This window comes from Cotesia glomerata, linkage group LG6 (genome assembly GCF_020080835.1).
Source record: "Cotesia glomerata isolate CgM1 linkage group LG6, MPM_Cglom_v2.3, whole genome shotgun sequence".
NCBI lineage: Eukaryota > Metazoa > Arthropoda > Insecta > Hymenoptera > Braconidae > Cotesia > Cotesia glomerata.
Window position 1 is genome coordinate 24108683 of NC_058163.1, and position 22067 is coordinate 24130749.

Here is a 22067-nt window from a genome sequence, read left to right on the forward strand (position 1 = left end):
TATATATATATATATATATATATATATATATATATATATATGTATATTTATGAAGAATGAAGATATATGAACACAGAGGATGTGGAGGTGTAGGAAAATAAAATAAGGTGTAATATAAAGAGTTGTCTTAAGTGTGAGCTTTACGAAGGTATGGTAGCACAAATGGTTGGCTGGCAAACTTAAATCCTCAGGTGGGGACTGCTACCAACACCTGGGACTTAACTTCCTGTCTCAGATACTCCAGCTCCTTGCTTCAGTATTTGACAAACGCTTCTTTCACTCGCACGCTCTTCAGAGCGGTCTTTAACGCTTTATTCAAACCGAAAGCTTTTAAATTATTAATTTTAAGTGTCATAATTATGTTCTTCGTTTGAAAAAAATTTTTTTTCAATTAGTGATTTTAATTGGTGGTTTTTTTTTTTTTTTTTTTTTTAAGTGCTAATTTATAATGAAAACTCAATTTTTTTTCAATTGTTTTCTTTTTATTCTTTTTACTATCAAAGGTTTGTTTTATTTTTTTAAATTTATTTTTTAAAATTAATTTTTATAAATTAATTCTTCAAAATTAATTCTTCGAAATTAATTCATCAAAATTAAATTTTTTTAATTAATTCTTTAAAATTAATTTTTTTTTAATTAATTCTTTAAAATTAATTTTTTTTCATTAATTTATTTAAATAAATTTCTTAAAACTAATTTTTTAAAATTAATTTTTATAAATTAATTCTTTAAAATTGATTATTAAAAATTAATTCTTTAAAATTGATTTTTAAGAATTAATTCTTTAAAATTAATTTTTTTAAATTAATTCTTTAAGATTAATTTTTTTTTAAATTAATTCTTTAAAATTAATTTCTTAAAATTAATTTTAAAGAATTAATTTTTTTGAATTAATTTCTTAAAATTAGTTTTTTAAGATTAATTTTTTAACATTAATTTTTTAAGATTAATTTTTTAATATTAATTTTTTTAAATTAATTTTTCAAATATTATTTTTATTAATTAATTAGGGAAGAAATTTATCTATTGATTATTTACGGAAAAAAAATTAATTTATCTATTACCGACATCCTTTTTTCGTAAGTAGAAACCTATTGATACAAAGATAAATAAATGCCGCAATTATTGAGTAAAAAAAAAACGTCAAACATCCTCTAAAATTATCGTAATAACTAGATACAATATTACGATAGCTGATTACAATATTTTAATACCGGAATACGATTTCACCGGTAGCTGAAATAACATTTATAAAAATAACCGTCTTAATTATATTATAATAATTAAACAATTATTTATATTTTTAAAAATTAACAAACACTTCCCATGGTTAATAATTAAATAAAATTAAACAATTATTGTTTTAATAATAATAATAATTAGTATTATTATTCTATTCTGTGGTAATCCTTGTCTGATTGTTGGTATATAAAATTTCTCATCACTAAATAATACTAACGTCTCCTATCTCGTATTTTGAAAAAGAAAGCTACAAATATTTCTCACGATAGTAAACTAATGTAACGGTAAAAAACATATGGCCACCGAATCACATTTTACTCTACTCTGAGCTTATTATTTGCTACTATTTATTTTTTATTTTCTTTATTATATGTTTTTAAAATAATTTTTAATGCAAATAATAATTTAAAAAAATAAATAAAGAAGAAACCGGCATGCTTAGTTAAATAGATAAAAAATAATTCGTTAATGCTTAGTCACTTTTCTCTACGACTTTTGTCCTACTAACCGATTTATACCGGTTCTTATCTAAAATCAAATGACACAGCGTGACTGAATCATTATTATTATTTATTTTCTCGGGCCCTAAGGATAGATAGTTAATAAATAGTAAATTGCTAATTAATATCTTCTTGATTGATTTTTTTTTGGTATAAAAAATCGAATAATTAACTTCTTTTTTTAATTATTTTATTTTATGGTGAATTTATGAAATTAATGATAAAAATTTTTAAAAATATTTTTTTTAATCAATTTTTAAGTTAACAAAAATTTTATTTCAACCAAAAATTGTTAATAAAATTATTCCACATAAGTTTGGAAATTTTTTTTCTGTATTTTACGTGTCAAAAAAATTAGAAAAAAATTTATTTAAAGAAATTTTTATTTTTTTATCAGTATAAAAAATTTAATTCTCAAAAATTTTTATTTTTTACCATTAAAAAATTTTTTTCTTAAAAAATTTTCAATTTTTGTAATTAAAAAAAAAGATTTTTTTTAAACACTAATTTTTTTTTTTTAATTAGATTTTTGTATAAAAAATCAGAAAAAAATTTATTTGATGAATTTTCTATTTTTTTATTATTATAAAAAATTTAATTCTCAAAAATTTTTAATTTTTATCATTAAAAAATTTTCTTAAAAAATTTTCATTTTTTATTAAAAAAATTTTTTTCTCAAAAATTTTTATTTTTCATAATGAAAAAAAAGATTTTTTTTACATATAAACTTTTTTTTTTTATAATAGATTTTTGTAAAAAAAAATCAGAAAAAAATTTATTTGAAGAAATTTCTATTTTTTTTATGATTATAAAAAATTTTATTGTGAAAAATTTTTAATTTTCGTTTAAAAAAAAATTTTTTCTCAAAAGTTTTCATTAAAAAAAATTTTTTTCCAAAATTTTTATTTTTCATAATTAAAAAAAAAAGATTTTTTTTAAATACTATTTTTTACTGAAAAAATTGACATAAAAAAATTATTTTTTTTGATTATTTTATTTTTTGATAAATGTTAAGAAACAAAATGAATCATGCATTTTAAATAAAAATTTTTTAATATAATTTTCATGGATTAAAATATTATGGACCATGAAACTAAACAATTACCACAAAAATATGAGAATGTTAGCATGTGTTTCTGTGATTAATATGTTAATTAAATTGTAGTTGGAGTTCCGTTAGGCAAGCGTGCCGATCGGGAAACGGGATCGATTCTCCGTAGATATTTAATAATACTTATTCAATAAAACTATTATTAAAATAACACAGACTATTTGTTATTACAAACTATTTAATTCGTCGAATAGATCAATTAACAGACATCGAGTATAATCAAAACGTTTATGTAATTGTAGAATAGAGCAAAGAGTGAAATAAAAATAAAACAAAAAATAATAATGACCATCGATAGTGTAATGAAGCAATGTACATTGATATGATGCCGATACCGATATATTTACATGTACCTATTATAACTTAGGAACTTACGTATAAAACATGTAAGTATAAAACGCGATCGCTGTCACTACAAGACGGTTAATTACTATGAAAGTCAATGCTCGGCACGCAGAACGTACTTCTGCTATACATTAACCGTTAATTTTATATCGCGGTTAATACTTGTTACCAGTACTTTTATCATTCACGATCATCTTTATAAATACAATGCTAAATTTTCATTGTCTGGGGTTGCACACGATTCAATGGTAATTATAATAGCGATAATAGATTGCTAATTTTTAAATAAAACGGTGATAATAGATGAAGAATAGCATTTGGCATACTTGATGCCCATCTGCCGTACCAGGTGTAAAAAATCGGGTGAATGATCTTGGAATTAAATGTCTTATTCTTGTCTATATTTACAGAAAAAATTTATTTTTAAAACAATGACCAAATTTTTGACTATTTGTTCAATCTAGATGTATAAATAGAGTTTATAAGATTATAAGAGAAATCAAAATCATAATTATATTATATAATTGCTATCAGAGTGCTTATAATAATTGTAAAATTGTTATTAATATTTTTAAATTTGTAATCAATTGTGTTTTTTATTTTTACTTTGCCATTTGGCCATCAGACTTTAGCATAAATAAATAAATAAATAAATAAATAAATAATCTAATCTAATCTAATCAATTTTTACAATAATTTTATTTCTTAGCTGAAGAAATAATTTTTCTTATAGAAACTTTTTTGGACAAAAATAAATCCAAATTATATATTTGGATAAATATTTGCTAGTTCTTTATCTAAATTTGTTTTTTTATAATTGCTTTTATTTTTTATAATTTGTTTTTTTAAAATTAACTTTTTTGTGGCAAGAAATTAATTTATTTAACATTCTAAATAATTTTATTTCTTCGCTGAAGAAATACTAATTTTTCTCATAGAAACTTTTGTTAAAAAAAAGTTTTCTAGATTTGAATAAACATAAATCAAAATTATATATATTTAGATAAAAATTTGCTAGTTGTTCATCCAAATTTATATAAATTTCAGCTAGAAATAAATGATTGAAGAAATAAAAATTTTTATAGCCACACTGAGAAAAAAAATTTCTTTATAAAAAAATTTAAATTGTTGTGACAATAAATTAATTTGTTTTAAATTCTAAACAATTTTAATTTTTAGCTGAAGAAATACAAATTTTTCTCATAGAAACTTTTTGGTTGGAAAAAAGTTTTCTAAATTTGAACAAAAATAAATCCAAATTATATATTTGGATAAAAATTTGCTAGTTGTTTGTCTAAATTTGTTTTTTTTTTTTATCTAAATTAATACAAATTTCATTGAAGAAATAGATATTTTTACAGCTATACTGAGAAAAAAAATTTCTTTTTAAAAAAATGTGCATTGTTGTGGCAAAAAATTAATTTTTATTTCTTAGCTAAAGAAATAAAAATGATTATTGCAATAACTTTTTTATTGAAAAAAAGTTTTCTAAATTTATGAAATAATAATTTTGTATAAAAATTTGCAAGTTGTCTATTTAAAAAGTTTTTTTTTTTTTTTCAACAAGAAAGTTACTAAGAAAAATTTTCATTTTTTCAGCTAAGAAATAAAATTTTAAATAAATTAATTTATTGTAATTTAAAAAAAAATGAAATTTATCTCGGTGTGACTGTAAAAGTTTTTATTTTTTAAAAAATGTTTATTTCTTCTTCTAAAAACGACTACAAATTGAAATCACAAATTCACTTAGCCTAAACACATTTAAAATTAGTGCTTTTGAATTCTTCATAAAGTGCGAACAAGACAATGAATCTTAATTTTTAAACTTTTGATATTAATTCACACATTTTTGTTACATGAATTTATCATCTTTAATTTTTAATTTTTATATTCAAATTTATACTTTTTTGTATTTATCATAAATCATAATTTAATTCTAAATTTAAGAAAAAAAAATTTTTTCTTAATATCTAAAATTTTAGAATTTTACATCTTCATTATTCATACGTGTAATTTATTAATTAATAATTTTTTTTACTGCCTTGGCATTGAAATTAAATAATAATAAAAAATAAAATAGTTTAAAATTCTCAACAAATAAATTTCTTCTTCCAACATTGTTAATTTTTTAAAAAGAAATTTTTTTTCTTAGTTTAAAACTTTGAAATAAAATATTTGTACAAATAACTGATAACTTTATTTGATATTTAATCTAATAAATTGTTGAATTATTTGTTTCAGGAATCAAATGTACAGGATGCGGCTACCCAGGAGCGCCAGCCCACAGCACAGTACGCTTCACGGATAATTTAGACGACGTGCTCGACGAAGAAGATTCATTGATAAAAGACACTGTCTTCCCGACAGAAACTGTTGCTACTTACGCATGTGAGCGCGGGTTTGAGTTGCTGGGACCTGCGAGAAGACAGTGCCAGCCTGATGGCACTTGGACACCTGAAGGCGTACCTTTTTGTGGTATGTTGAGAGTTAATTGGATATAATTTAAGAGATAAAGATTGGAGAGTGAAGATTTTAGATTGGAGATTGAAGAGCGATTAAATCTTTAGATTGAAGGCTGGGGATTAGAATAAAATATTTAAAATTAATAATAAATATGACCCGGTATGTCGGAAAGAATCTCCCTCATACTGGCCCGCCAACAGGTTAATGTTTAACGGTTTAATGCCCCTTCCAGTATCTATATTACTTGGTTCCGTTTCACAGAGCTATTATCGAGCCACCTCGGTCAAGGACATCGGGAAACAGGTCACGCGTCTTTGACATTCAAATAAGATATTTCAATCTTGTATTCAAATTTTATTCTCATTACGTGGGTATTTATTTTTATTAATTTTATTGAGAGCTAGATTTTCTTATTAGTTTAGGTTTTATTTTTTTTTATTTTATTGAGTGATAATTTAGTGAAAATTTATTTGATGATTTAAAGAATTTTTTTTTATATTTAAATTGTAGCTAAAGAAATTTGAGGAAAAAAATTGATATAAATTTTTAAAAATTAAAAATGCAATTATTTTTCGTTATTTTGGTTTAGGTTTTATTACCTTATTTTGTAATAATTAAATTAAAATTTATTCGATGATTTTAAGAATTTTTTTAATATTTAAATTGTAGCAAAAGAAATTTCAGGAAAAAAAATTGACAGAAATTTTAAAAAATTAAAAATGCAATTTTTTAAAAATTATTTTTCGTTAGTTTAGTTTAGGTTTTATTTATTTTATTTCAAGATAATTAAATGAAAATTTATTTAGAAAATATTTGATGATTTTAAGAATTTTTTTTAATATGTAAATTTTAGCAAAAAAATTTAAGGAAAAAAAATTGACAGAAATTTAAAAAAATTAAAAATACAATTTTTTAAAAATTATTTTCCGTCATTTTGGTTTAGGTTTTATTACTTTATTTTTTGATAATTAAATGGAAATTTATTTAGAAAATATTTGATGATTTTAAGAATTTTTTTAATAAATAAATTGTAGCAAAAAAAAATTGACAGAAATTTAAAAAAATTAGAAATCCAATTTTTTTTTAATTATTTTTTGGCTCAAATTTGTTGAATAAAATTAAAAAATAGTCAAGTGACAATTTTAATGTCATAATAATTAATATTACTATTTTTTTTATTTTAATTTAAAAATAAATTTGGGTAATTTTTTATGAAATTGAAATTAAAAAAAAATCTGTCAATGTTTTTGTTGACTAAATTTATTGTGAAAAAAATTTACAAGTACAATTTTTTTTTATAATTCACTTCTAATATAAATTAAAAATAATATCAAATCTCTGCTGATTTTAGTTTCATAATTTTTTAATTTTTTAGCATATTAAAAATTGAGAAAGCCTTTTTTTTCTTGGCGCATTTATGATAATAATTATAAAAATAAATTTTTTACTTTTAAAGTTTTCGATATTAAAAAAAAAATTTTTCAAATATTAATTTTTTAATCACGCATAAAAATCTAAAATTCTTTTCTTCTTTTAATAATTTCATTTTAAATAAAAATAAAAAGATAAAAAAATTTTAATGTACTATTCTTATGAGTTAAAATATTGAGGACCGTGAAACTAAACAATTACCTAAATTAGAACTAAGAAAGTTTTTTTTTAAAATTACATTCATAATTTTAAAAAATTTCCATGCATGAATTAATTAATAAAAAATTTTTTTCTCATTACTGTCAAAAGTACCTAGTAAAAAAAATTAATTGTTTTTCAGAAAATTCTAAACACCCATTAAAAAGAGTAAACATTAATTACACAATTTAAAAAATTATAATATTTAAATTTAAAAAAACAAAACTGAGGATGAAAATTTTCCCATGGATTTAAATAAATATTTCCTTGTAAGTTTTATTATAAAACAAATAATAGACAAACAGATGTGTAAAGAAGATGATAAATATGCATAGGAATGTTTGATTATTTATATTTAATATTAATATTAATATTTAAGTGTGACAAGTCTGGACGGATGAGTGTAGTGAGGATTTACTTAATTTATTTGTATATGGAAAGAGAAAGAGAAAGAGGTGAAAATATGCGACATAATAAAACAAAAGGCTATGGCAGGTGAGCGTTAATATATAAGTAGGTCTTTTTAAAGGCACAAGTGGGTCGTGGGGCATAATTGTACAAGTACTGAGTATGAGAGTTGTAGAGACAAGTAATATAAGGTATATGGTAAATATGTTAGTAAACAGGTAAGCAGGTAGTGTAGGCAAGAAAACGATATGCTTGGTCGCCAATACGACACACAACACGTTATATCCTTATACTTATGTTATGGTCCTCATATATTAGAATATAAAGCAAACAGAGCACGAGATTCGCTAAAAAATAATCTTTTATTTCATTTTATTAATGGATTTTATTTAAACTTGTTATTTAATTTAATTCGATTAAAAACGCTCGATTTAACAGACAAATTGTTATTTTTTTTGCTTGTAATTGTAAAGTAGCGGTAGATTTTATTATATATTTTATTAAATAAAGTGGTCGCGATTTGTCCTCTGATTTCTCGACCAATTTGAGAAAGGAGGACAAATGCGGGATTGTCATTTTGGTTTAAGTGAAACCCGTTTGTCCGTACAATTGTTTTGCTTTTATTTATTAATTTTTGCTCTGCAGGTTTTGATTTTTATTTATGAGCTAGAGGAATTAATTAGGATGAAAGTGTAAAGATTTTTTTTTTTTTAAGGAAGAGATGATAAGATTATTTTATTACTTTATTTTAATTGGGGATTATTACCATTTATTTATAGAGTGTTTTATTTCTTGGCAGTGTTGAACGTCGCTGGAGGCAAGGCCCCGATGCAATCTAGCAGCTCTGAAGGTGGAATACCTCAAAAGGCTGTCGATGGTAGCAGCGGTCAAGTTTACAACCCTCAAACTTGCACACTCACCAGGGCAGAGGTCAAACCTTGGTGGTATGTTAATTTATTGGAACCTTACATGGTACAGTTGGTCAGGTTGGACTTTGGAAAAGCTTGCTGTGGTAAGTTTTTTTTTTTTTAGATTATTAAAATAATTAGAATAACTGTTTAATTTTTATTTTAGAAATGAAAATTATTGTTAGAATTTTTTTAGAACAATTTTGTAGTTTTTTTCTTATAATTAATCAAAATTAGAATAATTTAATAAATAAAATAATTAATAAATGATTCATTAATTATTATAAATTAATTATTTATAAAATAATTTAGAGTAAAATGTCAATTTTTTGATAAAAAATTTTTTTTTAAAAAATGATAAAATATTAACATTTGTTTTAAAATTTTTTTTTAAATTATTGATTTTTTTTAGTTACTTTAATTATTTAAAAAAAATTTTTTTATCTAAATTTTATTGATAAAAGTAACTATAAAAAATTTTTTAAAACAATCTCATATTTTTCTTCTAATAATTTATCAAAAATAAAATAATTTAAAGAGAAAAAAAAATTTTTTTAATGTCAATTTTTGAATAAAAAAAATTTTTTTTTTAAATTAACATTTGTTTTAAAATTAAAAAAAAATGACCTAAAAAATTATTGATTTTTTTTTACTTTAATTTAAAAAAAATTTTCTTATATTTAAATTTTATTGACATAATTAACGATAAAAAATTTTTTAAAACAATTTTATATTTTTCTTCTGATAATTTATTAAAAATAAAATAATTTTAAGAGAAAAAAAAAATTTTAAATGTCAATTTTCGAATAAAAAAAATTTTTTTTGAATGATAAATTTGTTTTAAAAAGGTAATTTCTCAATTTTTTAAAAAATGACCTAAAAAATTACTGATTTTTTTTTTTAAAGTTATTTTGATTTTTAAAAAAATTATTTTATTTAAATTTTATTGACAAAACTAACTAAAAATTTTTTTAGAACAATTTCATATTTTTCCTCTGATAATTTATCAAAAATAGAATAATTTAAAGAGAAAAAAAATTTAAAATGTCAATTTTGGATGGAAACATTTTTTATTGATAAATGATAAAAATTGAAATTTGCTTAATTAAATTTTTTTACAACTTCTTTTTATTATATATAAAAATATAACAGTCTATTCTTTTGTAAAATTACAAAATTAAATTCTATAAAATTCTTTACAGAAAAAAAAGCAATTAAAACTTTCTCATAAATAAAATATTTTAAAATAAATTTTTTGAATGAACACTAAAATATTTTTCATAAACTCCGTATGAAAAAAAAATTTAATACTCCTAAAATTACCACAAAAGTAATAAAATTTGGTCTAAAATAAACTTTTATCCTCACAATCCAATAATTAAATCGCTGGAAGCTGTGAAACATAAAAGAATCTAAAAAAAGTAATAAACCATTAAGCGAAATAGTGTTTAATAAAAGATAAATAATTTTCTAGGATTTAACAGTAAACCACCGAGATAAAAAATACCTTGAGAAGATGAAAAAGAAACGGTCGAATAAATATCTCAATTTCTTAAAAGTCCGTGGAACTTTCCACAATTAGAGCAGATCGATAGCAATTTATCCTGTAACTCGATTTGCAAACCCAGCAAAAAATCATTCTAGTCAACGACCTGGAAAATGTCAGTCATTAAATTATTCCCATTAAAAACCAACTAAAAAGAATTTTTAATTCTTACGGTCCTTAGCTTTAGCAAAATAAACTATAATCGATGATTGTAAGATTATAATGATGATGATTTTAGAAATTAGAGTTCGATAGACTTGTGTGTTCTTAGTGAGAGTCTTTCACTTACTTTCGATAGTTAGAAAACGCCGGAAAACTGAACCCCAACAGGATAGCCTGTAATGTTATTGAAGATTGATAAGCATTGCATGTTAATTCAGACGCATCAAGTCCATTCTCTCTAGCAGTTTAACAGCAATCTGCTGGTTAATGCATTAAATGTAATACATTAAGAGCACTTACAGACATTATTTTATATTTTATACTAATCTGATAAAAGGATTTATTAACTCTGTTAATAATTTAATTTATTTTAAGACAATTATTCAATTTATCAAATTTTAATAAATATTTTTTAACATTCAATAAATATTTATTTAGGAGGAAAGTATATTTATTAATATAGTTAACAAATATTTATTAACATTTAATAAATCATTTATTAAATGTTAATAAATATTTATTAAATCCTATGATGTTAAAAAATTATTTATTAATAGTTAATAAAACTTATTAAATATAAAAAAAATCCTTTTATTAGTGTGATAAATATTGCACTGATAGAAGGATTTATTAACTATATTAATAATTTAATTTACTTTAAGACAATTATTTAATTTATTAAATTTTAATAAATATTTTTTAACATTCAATAAATATTTATTTGGAAGAAAAGTACATTTATTAATAGTTAATAAGTATTTATTAATAGTTAACAAATATTTATTAACATTTAATAAATAATTTATTAACTGTTAGTAAATATTTATTAAATCCTATGATGTCAAAAAATCATTTATTAACAGTTAATAAAACTTATTAAATATAAAAAAATCCTTCCATTAGTCTATAATGATTAGTGTAAATGATAAAGATAAAGAAAGTAATAATAACAATAGTTGATATAAAATATTAAGTTAACAAAAAGATATTGTAGAAGAGGAATTACGGGTGTATCATTGACAAATGTGGCTATCTTAATGTATCACGGGTGAAATGGTTAGTAGGCCATTGTTGGATATGGATACCTACCACCAATAACAAAACCAGCCGCATAATTAAATAAAAAACTAACGAAACATTATTGATAGTAATCTCTTTCTTCCTTTTTTCATCGACCTTCTATTCAATCCTGAACACTGTTTACTTCTATACCAATTACAAGTGAAAGCTTACTTCACCCTAATTATTACTTATTTATCTTATTAGTTATTTATCTTATCACATAATTTTCATAAATTATTTATTTATTTATTTATTTATTTAGGTACTATTGTAATTTATTAATATTTATGTTTTTTGTTTCTTAACATTTCAGACGGCAATGCGGGAACAATAGTGGTGCGCGTTGGTAATAACCGTCCGGATCTTGGTACAAATCCGATTTGTAATAAATTTTCCGGGCCGCTTGAAGAAGGCCAGCCATTATTTTTACCCTGCAATCCACCGATGCCTGGAGCATTTGTCTCTGTACATTTAGAAGCTTCTTCTCATGCACCGACGCCTGTTCAACTGTCGCTTTGTGAAGCTTTTGTTTATACTGACCAGGTAGATTAAATTATCTAAAAAAAATTTTTTATAATTATATTGATCAACAAAGTTAATTTGATCTCCAAATACATAATTAAGAAATGACCTTGTATCTTGTGAACTATTGACATTTTTAAAGATATAAGCTCATCCCGATGTTACACTCATCAAGACCTTTCATTTGAGTACCCACATCAATTTTTCATATATATATATATATATATATATATATATATATATATATATATATATATATATATATATATATATAATATGTGAAAATGCATGTGGGTACTCAAATGAAAGCTCTTAATGAGTGCAACGTCAAGATGAGCTTATAACTTTAAAAATGTCAATAATTAAGAAACGACTTTGTATCTTGTGAACTATTGACATTTTTAAAGATATAAGCTCATCCTGATGTTACACTCATTAAGACCTTTCATTTGAGTACCCACATCAATTTTTCATATATTTCATATATTATGTTATATATATGAATATATGAAATATATATAAATATATGAATATATGAAAAATATATAAATATATAAATATATGAAAAATATATAAATATATGAATATATGAAAAATATATAAATATATGAATATATGAAAAATATATAAATATATGAATATATGAAAAATATATAAAAATGCATGTGGGTACTCAAATGAAAGGTCTCGATGAATGTAATGTCGGAATGCGCTCATATCTTTGAAAATGTCATTACTTGACAAGGTAACAATGTCAGTTCTTAATTCTTGATATTTTTAAAGATATAAGCTCATCCCGACATTACACTCGTCAAGACCTTTCATTTGAGTACCCACATAAATTTTCATATATTTATATATATTATATATATAAATATATGAAAAATATATCAAAAATGCATGTGGGTACTTAAATGAAAGCTCTTGATGAGTGTAACGTCGAGATGAGCTTATATCTTTAAAAATATCAATAATTAAGAAATTACCTTATATCTTATGAACCATTGACATTTTTAAAGATATAAGCTCATCCCGATGTTACACTCATCAAGATCTTTCATTTGAGTACCCACATGAATTTTTCATATATTTCATATATTTATATATATTATATATATGTATATATGAAAAATATATCAAAAATGCTTGTGGGTACTCAAATAAAAGCTCTTGATGAGTGTAACATCGGGATGAGCTTATATCTTTAAAAACGTCAATAGTTAAGAAAGTACAGTGCAATTTAACAAAAGTCATTATTAAATAAAGCAAAATTTTATTTATTTATAGTTCTTCAAATTTTTTTTTTAATCAAACCAATTTTTTTTTATTATTTAAAAAAAAATAATAAAAATAATTATCAACAGGCATTACCAATAGAAAGATGTCCGCAATTCCGTGACCAGCCTCCAGGATCAACCGCAACTTACAATGGAAAGTGTTACATATTTTACAACCGCCAGCCGATGCAATTCCGGGAAGCTCTATCATTCTGTCGAGCCCGAGGAGGAACTTTAGTCGACGAGAGCAATCCAGCCCTCCAGGGCTTTATATCGTGGGAATTATGGCGTCGTCATCGCAGCGATACCTCGAGCCAGTACTGGATGGGCGCAGTGCGCGATTCCAAGGACAAAAGTGTCTGGAGATGGACCGGAAGTGGCGATGAAGTCGCTGTTTCCTTCTGGAGTCTCCCTCAAGGCTCTCAGGAAGATTGCGCGCGTTATGATGGAAGCAGAGGCTGGCTCTGGTCAGACACTCCCTGTACTGCGAGGCTCAATTACATCTGCCAGCACCGTAACTATTGAATTAACATTTTTACAATCTAAATCAGTGAATAAATAAATAAATAATAATATTTTTTTTTTTCTTTATTAATCTTTTAGAACCGCGGGCTTGTGGTAGACCCGAACAACCGCCAAACTCAACAATGATAATCACTAATCAAAGTGACGACTCCCCCGCATCGGCTTCATCTTCATCAGGAAGCAATTTCCAAGTTGGCGCAACAGTTGCTTACAGTTGTAATGCAGGAAGTCTCCTGATAGGACCCGCAACTCGTACATGCTTAGACACTGGATTTTACAACGAATTCCCACCAGTTTGCAAAAGTATTGAATGCGGTTTTCCAGCTAGTATCAAGCACGGAGAGTACACGCTTATCAACAATACTGTGACTTACTTGAGCCAAGTCCTCTATTCCTGTGAAGATGGTTACGAAATGACAGGTTAAATTGCAATTATCTATTAATACAATACTTTTACAAGCATTTTTTTTTCTTTAATGAGGAATTTTATTAACAGGCACATCTGATTTTTCTTGGAATTTATTTATTGATTATTATTGAGAATTACTAGACCGAGATCTAGAATTCTTAGAGAATTTTATACAATTAATTTATTGATTTTTATTAATTAAATGCATCTATTGTGAATTCAATAAATATCCGGTAATTTTAAAAATTAAATTATGAAAAAAATTTCACGAGAAACTTTAAAAAATTATAAAAACTAGCAACAAAGTCACTATGTGACTACCGTGACTAGTGAACTATAAAAAAATAAAATTAAATAATGACTTTTGATAAATTGCACTGTACTTTTTTAACTATTGACGTTTTAAAAGATATAAGCTCATCTTGATGTTATAATCATCAAGAGCTTTCATTTGAGTACCCACATGCATTTTTGATATATTTTTTATATATACATATATATAAATATATGAAATATATGAAAAATTGATGTGGGTACTCAAATGAAAGGTATTGATAAGTGTAATCTCGGGGTAAGCTCATATCTTTAAAAATATCAATAGTTGACAAGATACAAGGTCATTTTTTAATTATTGATATTTTTCAAGATATAAGCTCATCTCGATGTTACACTCATCAAGAGCTTTCATTTGAGTACCCACATGCATTTTGATAAATTTTTCATATATATATATATATATATATATATATATATATATATATATATATATATATTTATATATTTCATATGAAATATATAAATATATGAAAAATTGATGTGGGTACTCAAATGAAAGGTCTTGATGAGTGTAACATCGAGATGAGCTTATATTTTCAAAAATATCAATAGTTCACAAGATACAAGGTAATTTCTTAACTTAATTATTGACGTTTTTAAAGATTTAAGCTCATTCCGATTTTACACTCATCAAGAGCTTTCATTTGAGTACTCACATGCATTTTTGGTATATTTTTCATATATACATATATATAATATATATATAAATATAAAAAATATATGAAAAATTGATGTGGGTACTCAAATGAAAGATCTCGATAAGTGTAATGTCGGGATGAGCTTATATCTTTAAAAATGTCAATAGTTCACAAGATACAAGGTCATTTTTTAATTATATATCTAGAGAGAGTATTTTCAAATGCTCGAATTTTAACAACTTTGACAGTGGAAAGCAAAATTTTAAAAATTCTAAATCTAACTTTTTAAAAATATTTTTTTATTGATAATTATCATTAATTATAAAATGTCGGCTTATTTCAGTATCGTCAATAATTTACTCAATTCTAAAAAATTTAATTTATTAATCATCTTCCACTATAAATTTCTGCTTTTATTATAATAGACAAAAAATAGCGAAAAATTTTCCTTGGATTAAATAAAAATTATTTAGATCAATTTTTCATATTAGAAAATACATTTTCAATAATTATCTAATATTATCAACATTATTATTATTATTATTATTATTATCAACATTATTGTCATTAATTATCAACAATCAATATTTCTTCTCGTATAAAAAAAATATTTTTAATAGAATTTGTTATTCTTACTCTAAAAAAATCTAAATAACTAATTAGAATAAAATCAGATGTACCTATTAATTTTAATCTATAATTTTATTGACTATCATTATAATACCAATGAAAGAAGATATCCACAGAATTTAAAGATTTCTTCTTAATATAATTCCCAGTTATTCAAAAGATAAAAAAAAATCTTTCCTATAAGTAGAATTTATATTTTTTTCCTTATTTAGATATTTATTAGATAACGGAACTTTTTTTGTAGGTCGAGCGCGGCTCACGTGTGACATCGACGAGCGTTGGAACGGACCACCGCCGCGATGCGAGCCCATTCGGTGTGACCCACCTCCATTGGTGAGTCACAGCACTATTCAGCTGGACGAAATGAATGCTGACAACAGCCTGGACAATAAAAACACAAACCGTAGCTTAATAGTGGGCAGCATTGTCACTTATACTTGCGATAAGGGCTACCAAGTCTCCGGTAGTCGACAAATTTTATGCTTACCCACCGGATTGTACGATCACCCGGCTCCGGTTTGCTTGCGTAAGCATTATAATTTCTTCCTACAAAAATAAATAAATAAATTCTATTTAATTTGAAATATTGCTAATAACAATATTTTATTTCCAGTCGAAGAAAGTCGCACGACGACCCGAGCAACCTCACGACCGCCTGTTACGCGTGGCAAGCCGTTTTACCCAGCAAGAACGCGGACCACGACAGAGCAAACTTCAACAGACTCCACCAACGCAGCAGCTGAAGATAAAATTTCTCTCGGTGAATTACCAGCTACTGTTCGCGAGGCTGCTGTGAAAAAACCCGCAGTTTCGCTCTACAGACCCTTTTCTTCTTCTTCTTCTTCGCCTATACAACACACCAGCAACTACAATAATAATAATAATAGTGATGATGACCATCCACAAGACAATGAAATTTCAGGAAGCGGAGTTGATAACGCTCGAGCGAAAATTGCATCAGGCGTCGCAGAGCCAACAGGTCCATTTAGAGTTGACAGCACTGGTTATCAACCCAAGCTCAGTCTTGGGGGTATGATTACTCTAGGTGTCGTCGGATTTGTAATCGTTGTGTCCGTGATTGCTACCACAGTAGTAGTTTTCATGAAAAGGTAAGATTCAAATAGATAATTTATTTTTAAATGATATGATACTGAAATTAAGACACTTGAAAATTTATTTTACATAAATTGCATTTATAATTTTTTAGATCTTCTTAAAATTAAATTTTTTTTTTCCTATAATTTACGAGCAGCCTTGTTAAATTGCACTGTACTTTCTTAACTATTGACGTTTTTAAAGATATAAGCTCATCATGATGTTACACTCATCAAGAGCTTTCATTTGAGTACCCACATGCATTTTTGATATATTTTAAATATATATACATATATATAATATATATAAATATATACATATATGAAAAATTGATATGGGTACTCAAACGAAAGGTCTCGATGAGTGTAACATCGAAATGAGCTTATATATTTGAAAATGTCATTAGTTGAAAAGATAGCAATGTCAGTTCTTAATTATTGACATTTTTAAAGATATAAGCTCATCCCGATGTCACACTTATCAAGAGCTTTTATTTGAGTACCCACATGCATTTTTGATATATTTTTCATATATTCATATATATAATATATATAAATATATGAAAAATTGATGTGAGTACTTAAATGAAAGGTTTTGATGAGTGTAACATCGGGATGAGCTTATATCTTTAAAAATGTCAATAGTTCACAAGATACAAGGTCGTTTCTTAATTATTGACATTTTTTAAGATATAAGCTCATCTCCATTTTACACTCATCAAGAGCTTTCATTTGAGTACCCACATGCATTTTTACATATTTTTCATATATACAAATATATAAATATATGAAAAATCGATGTGGGTACTCAAATGAAAGGTCTTGATGAATGTAACATCGGGATGAGCTTATATCTTTAAAAATGTCAATAGTTCACGATATACAAGGTCATTTCTTAATTATTGATATTTTTAAAGATATAAGCTCATCTCGATGTTATACTCATCAAGAGCATTTATTTGAGTACCCACATGTATTTTTGATATATTTTTCATATTTACAGATATATAATATATATAAATATATAAAATATATGAAAAATTGATGTGGGTACTCAAATGAAAGGTCCCGATGAGTGTAATCTCGGGATAAGCTTAAATCTTAATATCTTTAAGCTTATCATATTTTTATGATACTAAAATTGGCAGACATCTTAGAATTTCTTAAATTCTAAAGTTAGCTGAGGTTCTTAATTTTTTTATTTTGCTTCAATTATTAAATTAAAACTAAAAAATATGTTTTTTTAAATTGCAATTACAGTTTTTCTAAGTTTTTACAAATGAAATTTTTAAAAAATATTTTTTAATTTTTAGATATCGGCTAACTTAACTTTCATTAATTTTTATATTCTTTTTTTTTATAAACTAGATCTAGAAAATTATTAATAAAAAATTGCCTTTTTTAAAGAAATTTTTTTTACTATAATTTATTTATGAAAAAAATAAAAATGATCAAATTTCTCTGAATTTCAGTATCATTAAATAAATTTTCCATAAAATTTCTTCACGAGTGTGATGATACTGATGATAAATAAAATTGCTTTCGAGCTTCTGACAATTCTTTACACCAGTTTCGCACTGTTGTACATAGTAATTTAAAATTTAATCCAAAATGTATTAAATTACAACATTAATATTTAATAATAATAGTAATAATAATAATAATAATATTAATAATAATAATATTAATAGAATTTAATATAATTGCAAAGGACAGTGCGGACGTTTATAGTAATATTAATATAAATATTAATAACCTAATTGTAGTTTAACACGATTGACTGATAAAAAAAAAAAAAAAAAAAAAAAAAAACGATTAAGTAGATAAAATAAAATAATTGTATAAATAAAATGCGTGTGATGGTTAGCGGCAACGGCAGAGTACGAGGAAGACGTCGCCGCCGGGGTGGTCTCGGCGGGGTTGGTGCGCTCGGTAGTGGCGATGGTTTGGCGGGCGGTCTTGGTAGATCTGACCCCTCGGGGATGCCTTCACGTTGGTACACTCTTTTGGCGCTTCCATTCCCCGACCAGCACCTCGGGCGCCGTGATCTCACTGCTCGTCGGACTGCTGATCACCCTTACTCTTTCAACCTCTCAGCGGCTCATCGCGCTGGCTATTTTTCTAATCCTTCTTTATAAGAAGGCCCATAAATTTTATTTTTTATTAATTGAATTAATTTTAATAGAATCGCTGCCAATAAGTTTGAAAATCAAAAAAAAATAATAGTTTTAATTGAAAGTGAATTAAAAAAAAAAAAAACAATACAAGTACCTAGATAATTATGCCATTACTATGACCCACTACCTAATCGCCCGACTACCGCCTTCTTCTACACACCATCACCAACTCAATATCAACGTCTCTTCTCGACACCATCAATTCAGTGTATACTGACGTGTTTTAGTCAAGGTAATTCATTAATTCCTGATGAAGAACACCACACACACACACACACATACGATATTATGGTGGTCATACGTTGATAAAAAAAATTTACTTGATTTAAGATAAAATTTTTTGAGATAAGAATATTTTTTTAAGAGCTTAATTTAAGTATAAAAACTTAAATTTGCACTGATCTTCCTTAAATATTGACATTTTTAAAGATATAAGCTCATTTCGATGTTACACTTATGAAGAGCTTTCATTTGAGTACCCACATGCATTTTTGATATATTTTTCATATAGACATATATATATATATATATATATATATATATATATATATATATATATATATATATATATATATATATATATATATATATATATATATATATATATATATATATAAAATATATGAAAAATTGATGTGGGTACTCAAATGAAAGCTCTGGATGAATGTAACATCGGAATGAGCTTATATCTTTAAAAATGTCAATAGTTCACAAGATACAAGGTCAGTTCTTAATTATTGACATTTTTAAAGATATAAGCTCATTCCGATGTTACATTCATCAAGAGCTTTCATTTGAGTACCCACATGCATTTTTGATATATTTTTCATATATTTATATATATATGATATATATAAATATATGAAATATATGAAAAATTGATGTGGGTACTCAAATGAAAGCTCTTGATGAATGTAACATCGAAATGAGTTTATATCATTAAAAATGTTAATAGTTCACAAGATACAAGGTCGTTTCTTAATTATTGACATTTTTAAAGATATAAGCTCATTCCGATGTTACATTCATCAAGAGCTTTCATTTGAGTACCCACATGCATTTTTGATATATTTTTCATATATACATATATATGATATATATAAATATATGAAAAATTGATGTGGGTACTCAAATGAAAGGTCTTGATAAGTGTAACATCGAGATGAGCTTATATCTTTAAAAATGTCAATAGTTCACAAGATATTTGTTAAATTGCACTGTACTTTCTTGAATATTGACGTTTTTAAAGATATAAGCTCATCTCGATGTTACACTCGTCAAGAGCTTTCATTTGAGTACAAACATACATTTTCATATATTTTTCATATATACATATATATAAATATATGAAATATATGAAAAATTGATGTGGATACTTAAATGAAAGGTCTCAATGAGTGTAACATCGGGATGAGCTTATATCTTTAATAATATCAATAATTCACGAGATACAAGGTAATTTCTTAATTATATATCTAGAGATAAAGTACTTTTGAATGCAACCTAAATACTTATCATAATAAATTTATCAAAATAATATATTTAATTCAATAATTTTTCTTTTAAACCAAATTAATTTTTTTATCAGTATTAAAAAATCTGGCTTATGATATTAAAAAAATTTTCGACCACCATTAATATCTATCAGTCAGGTGAAATGGAAACTGTCAAAAAAAAATGCACATTGTAATTAATAATAAATTATTAATGAAATAAACATGCACATAAAAAATTCTTGGTATAAAAAAATAGAGATGGAAGTTGATGGCCTTATCCCATTTAAAACTCACGCATTTATATTTATTATCGCACTCTTTTTTTTCCACAATTGTTTAGCAGTAGGCTTGTATTTTTCTCAGCATATCGCACGCCGCACTTATACTGGAACTATCTGGAGGCATTTAAATAAAATACTTTATTTACTATTATATTTAAAAGTATTATGTCTTATAAATTGTAAGACATAATAATAAAATCTGATATGTATCTAGAGTTAGCTATTGTTAATTATTATTTTTATTATTATTATTCTAGGTCTCGAGGAGGACGCAGCAAGCATTACAGACACCGCGCCTCACCAGATTGCAACACAGTAGCTAGCTTTGATAGCAGCTCATCAGAAAGTCGCGGGGGACTCAACAGATACTACCGGCAGGCGTGGGAAAACTTGCACGAGACAGCTGGACAGAAAGCAAACCCTCCACTGAGACGCAAAGACACTTTGGATGATCCTAATTACCGTGATAATTACCGCGGTAATGACAATAGCAACTCTACCACAGACGATACTGGTAACAAGCATTCAGATAAAAAAAGACATCACCATCATCATCATCATCATCACGGATCGACGACGAATTCCGAGTGGCGACAGTCTCAGTCTCACCACCGATATTAATTTTATTAATTTATCATACGTATCATATATATCATTTATGATTTATGTATGATAAAAATACTTAGTTATAATATCGGTAATTATTTACAAGTGGGGTCAACTCATGCTGGGCCATACTAAATTTTTTTTTTTAAATTGTTTGTTTTTTTATGAACAAAAAAAAATATAATAGAAATTTTACCCAAAAACATGAAAGCCAAAATTTTTTATGAAAGTTAATTTTAAGAAAAATTACGGCATTCTCAAAACCGCGAGGGAAGTTAGCCGACATCTAAAGATTTTTAGAATTTTTTTTTATTGAAAAAATTATTACAAAAAAATTTTTAAAAAAATTTCATTTGTAAAAAACTTTAAAAATTGGCAGTGCAATTTTTAAAAAATATTTTTTTGTTATGATGATAAATTTAGCAGATATTTAATCATTTTTAGAATTTTTTTTAACAAATAAATTTTGGCAAAAAAAAATATAAAAAAAATTGACATGTAGAAATTTAAAAAAATTAAAAATGCAATTTTTTTAAAATAATTTTTTGCAGCAAATTTTTTTGTTAAAAAAATTTAAAAAATTCTCTAGTGACTGCTAACTTTAATGTCATTTTTTTGTTCTAATTTAATTAATTATTAAAAAAAATTAAAAACAATTGAAAAAAAAATTTAACATGTAGAAAATTTTAAAAACTAAGTG

The 22067-nt window shown here is 24.7% G+C and overlaps 1 protein-coding gene across 1 annotated transcript; it reads left to right on the top strand.

The window, feature by feature from the left end:
* Positions 1–448: 448 nt before the first annotated feature.
* Positions 449–21483, top strand: LOC123267555. The gene is made up of 9 exons (XM_044732245.1): positions 449–503; positions 5440–5673; positions 8498–8710; positions 11690–11919; positions 13263–13689; positions 13779–14120; positions 15958–16239; positions 16327–16822; positions 21019–21483. The coding sequence occupies exons 1-9, from the start codon at positions 449–451 to the stop codon at positions 21380–21382; spliced, it is 2643 nt and encodes an 880-aa protein (XP_044588180.1). The 3' UTR covers positions 21383–21483.
* Positions 21484–22067: the final 584 nt, after the last annotated feature.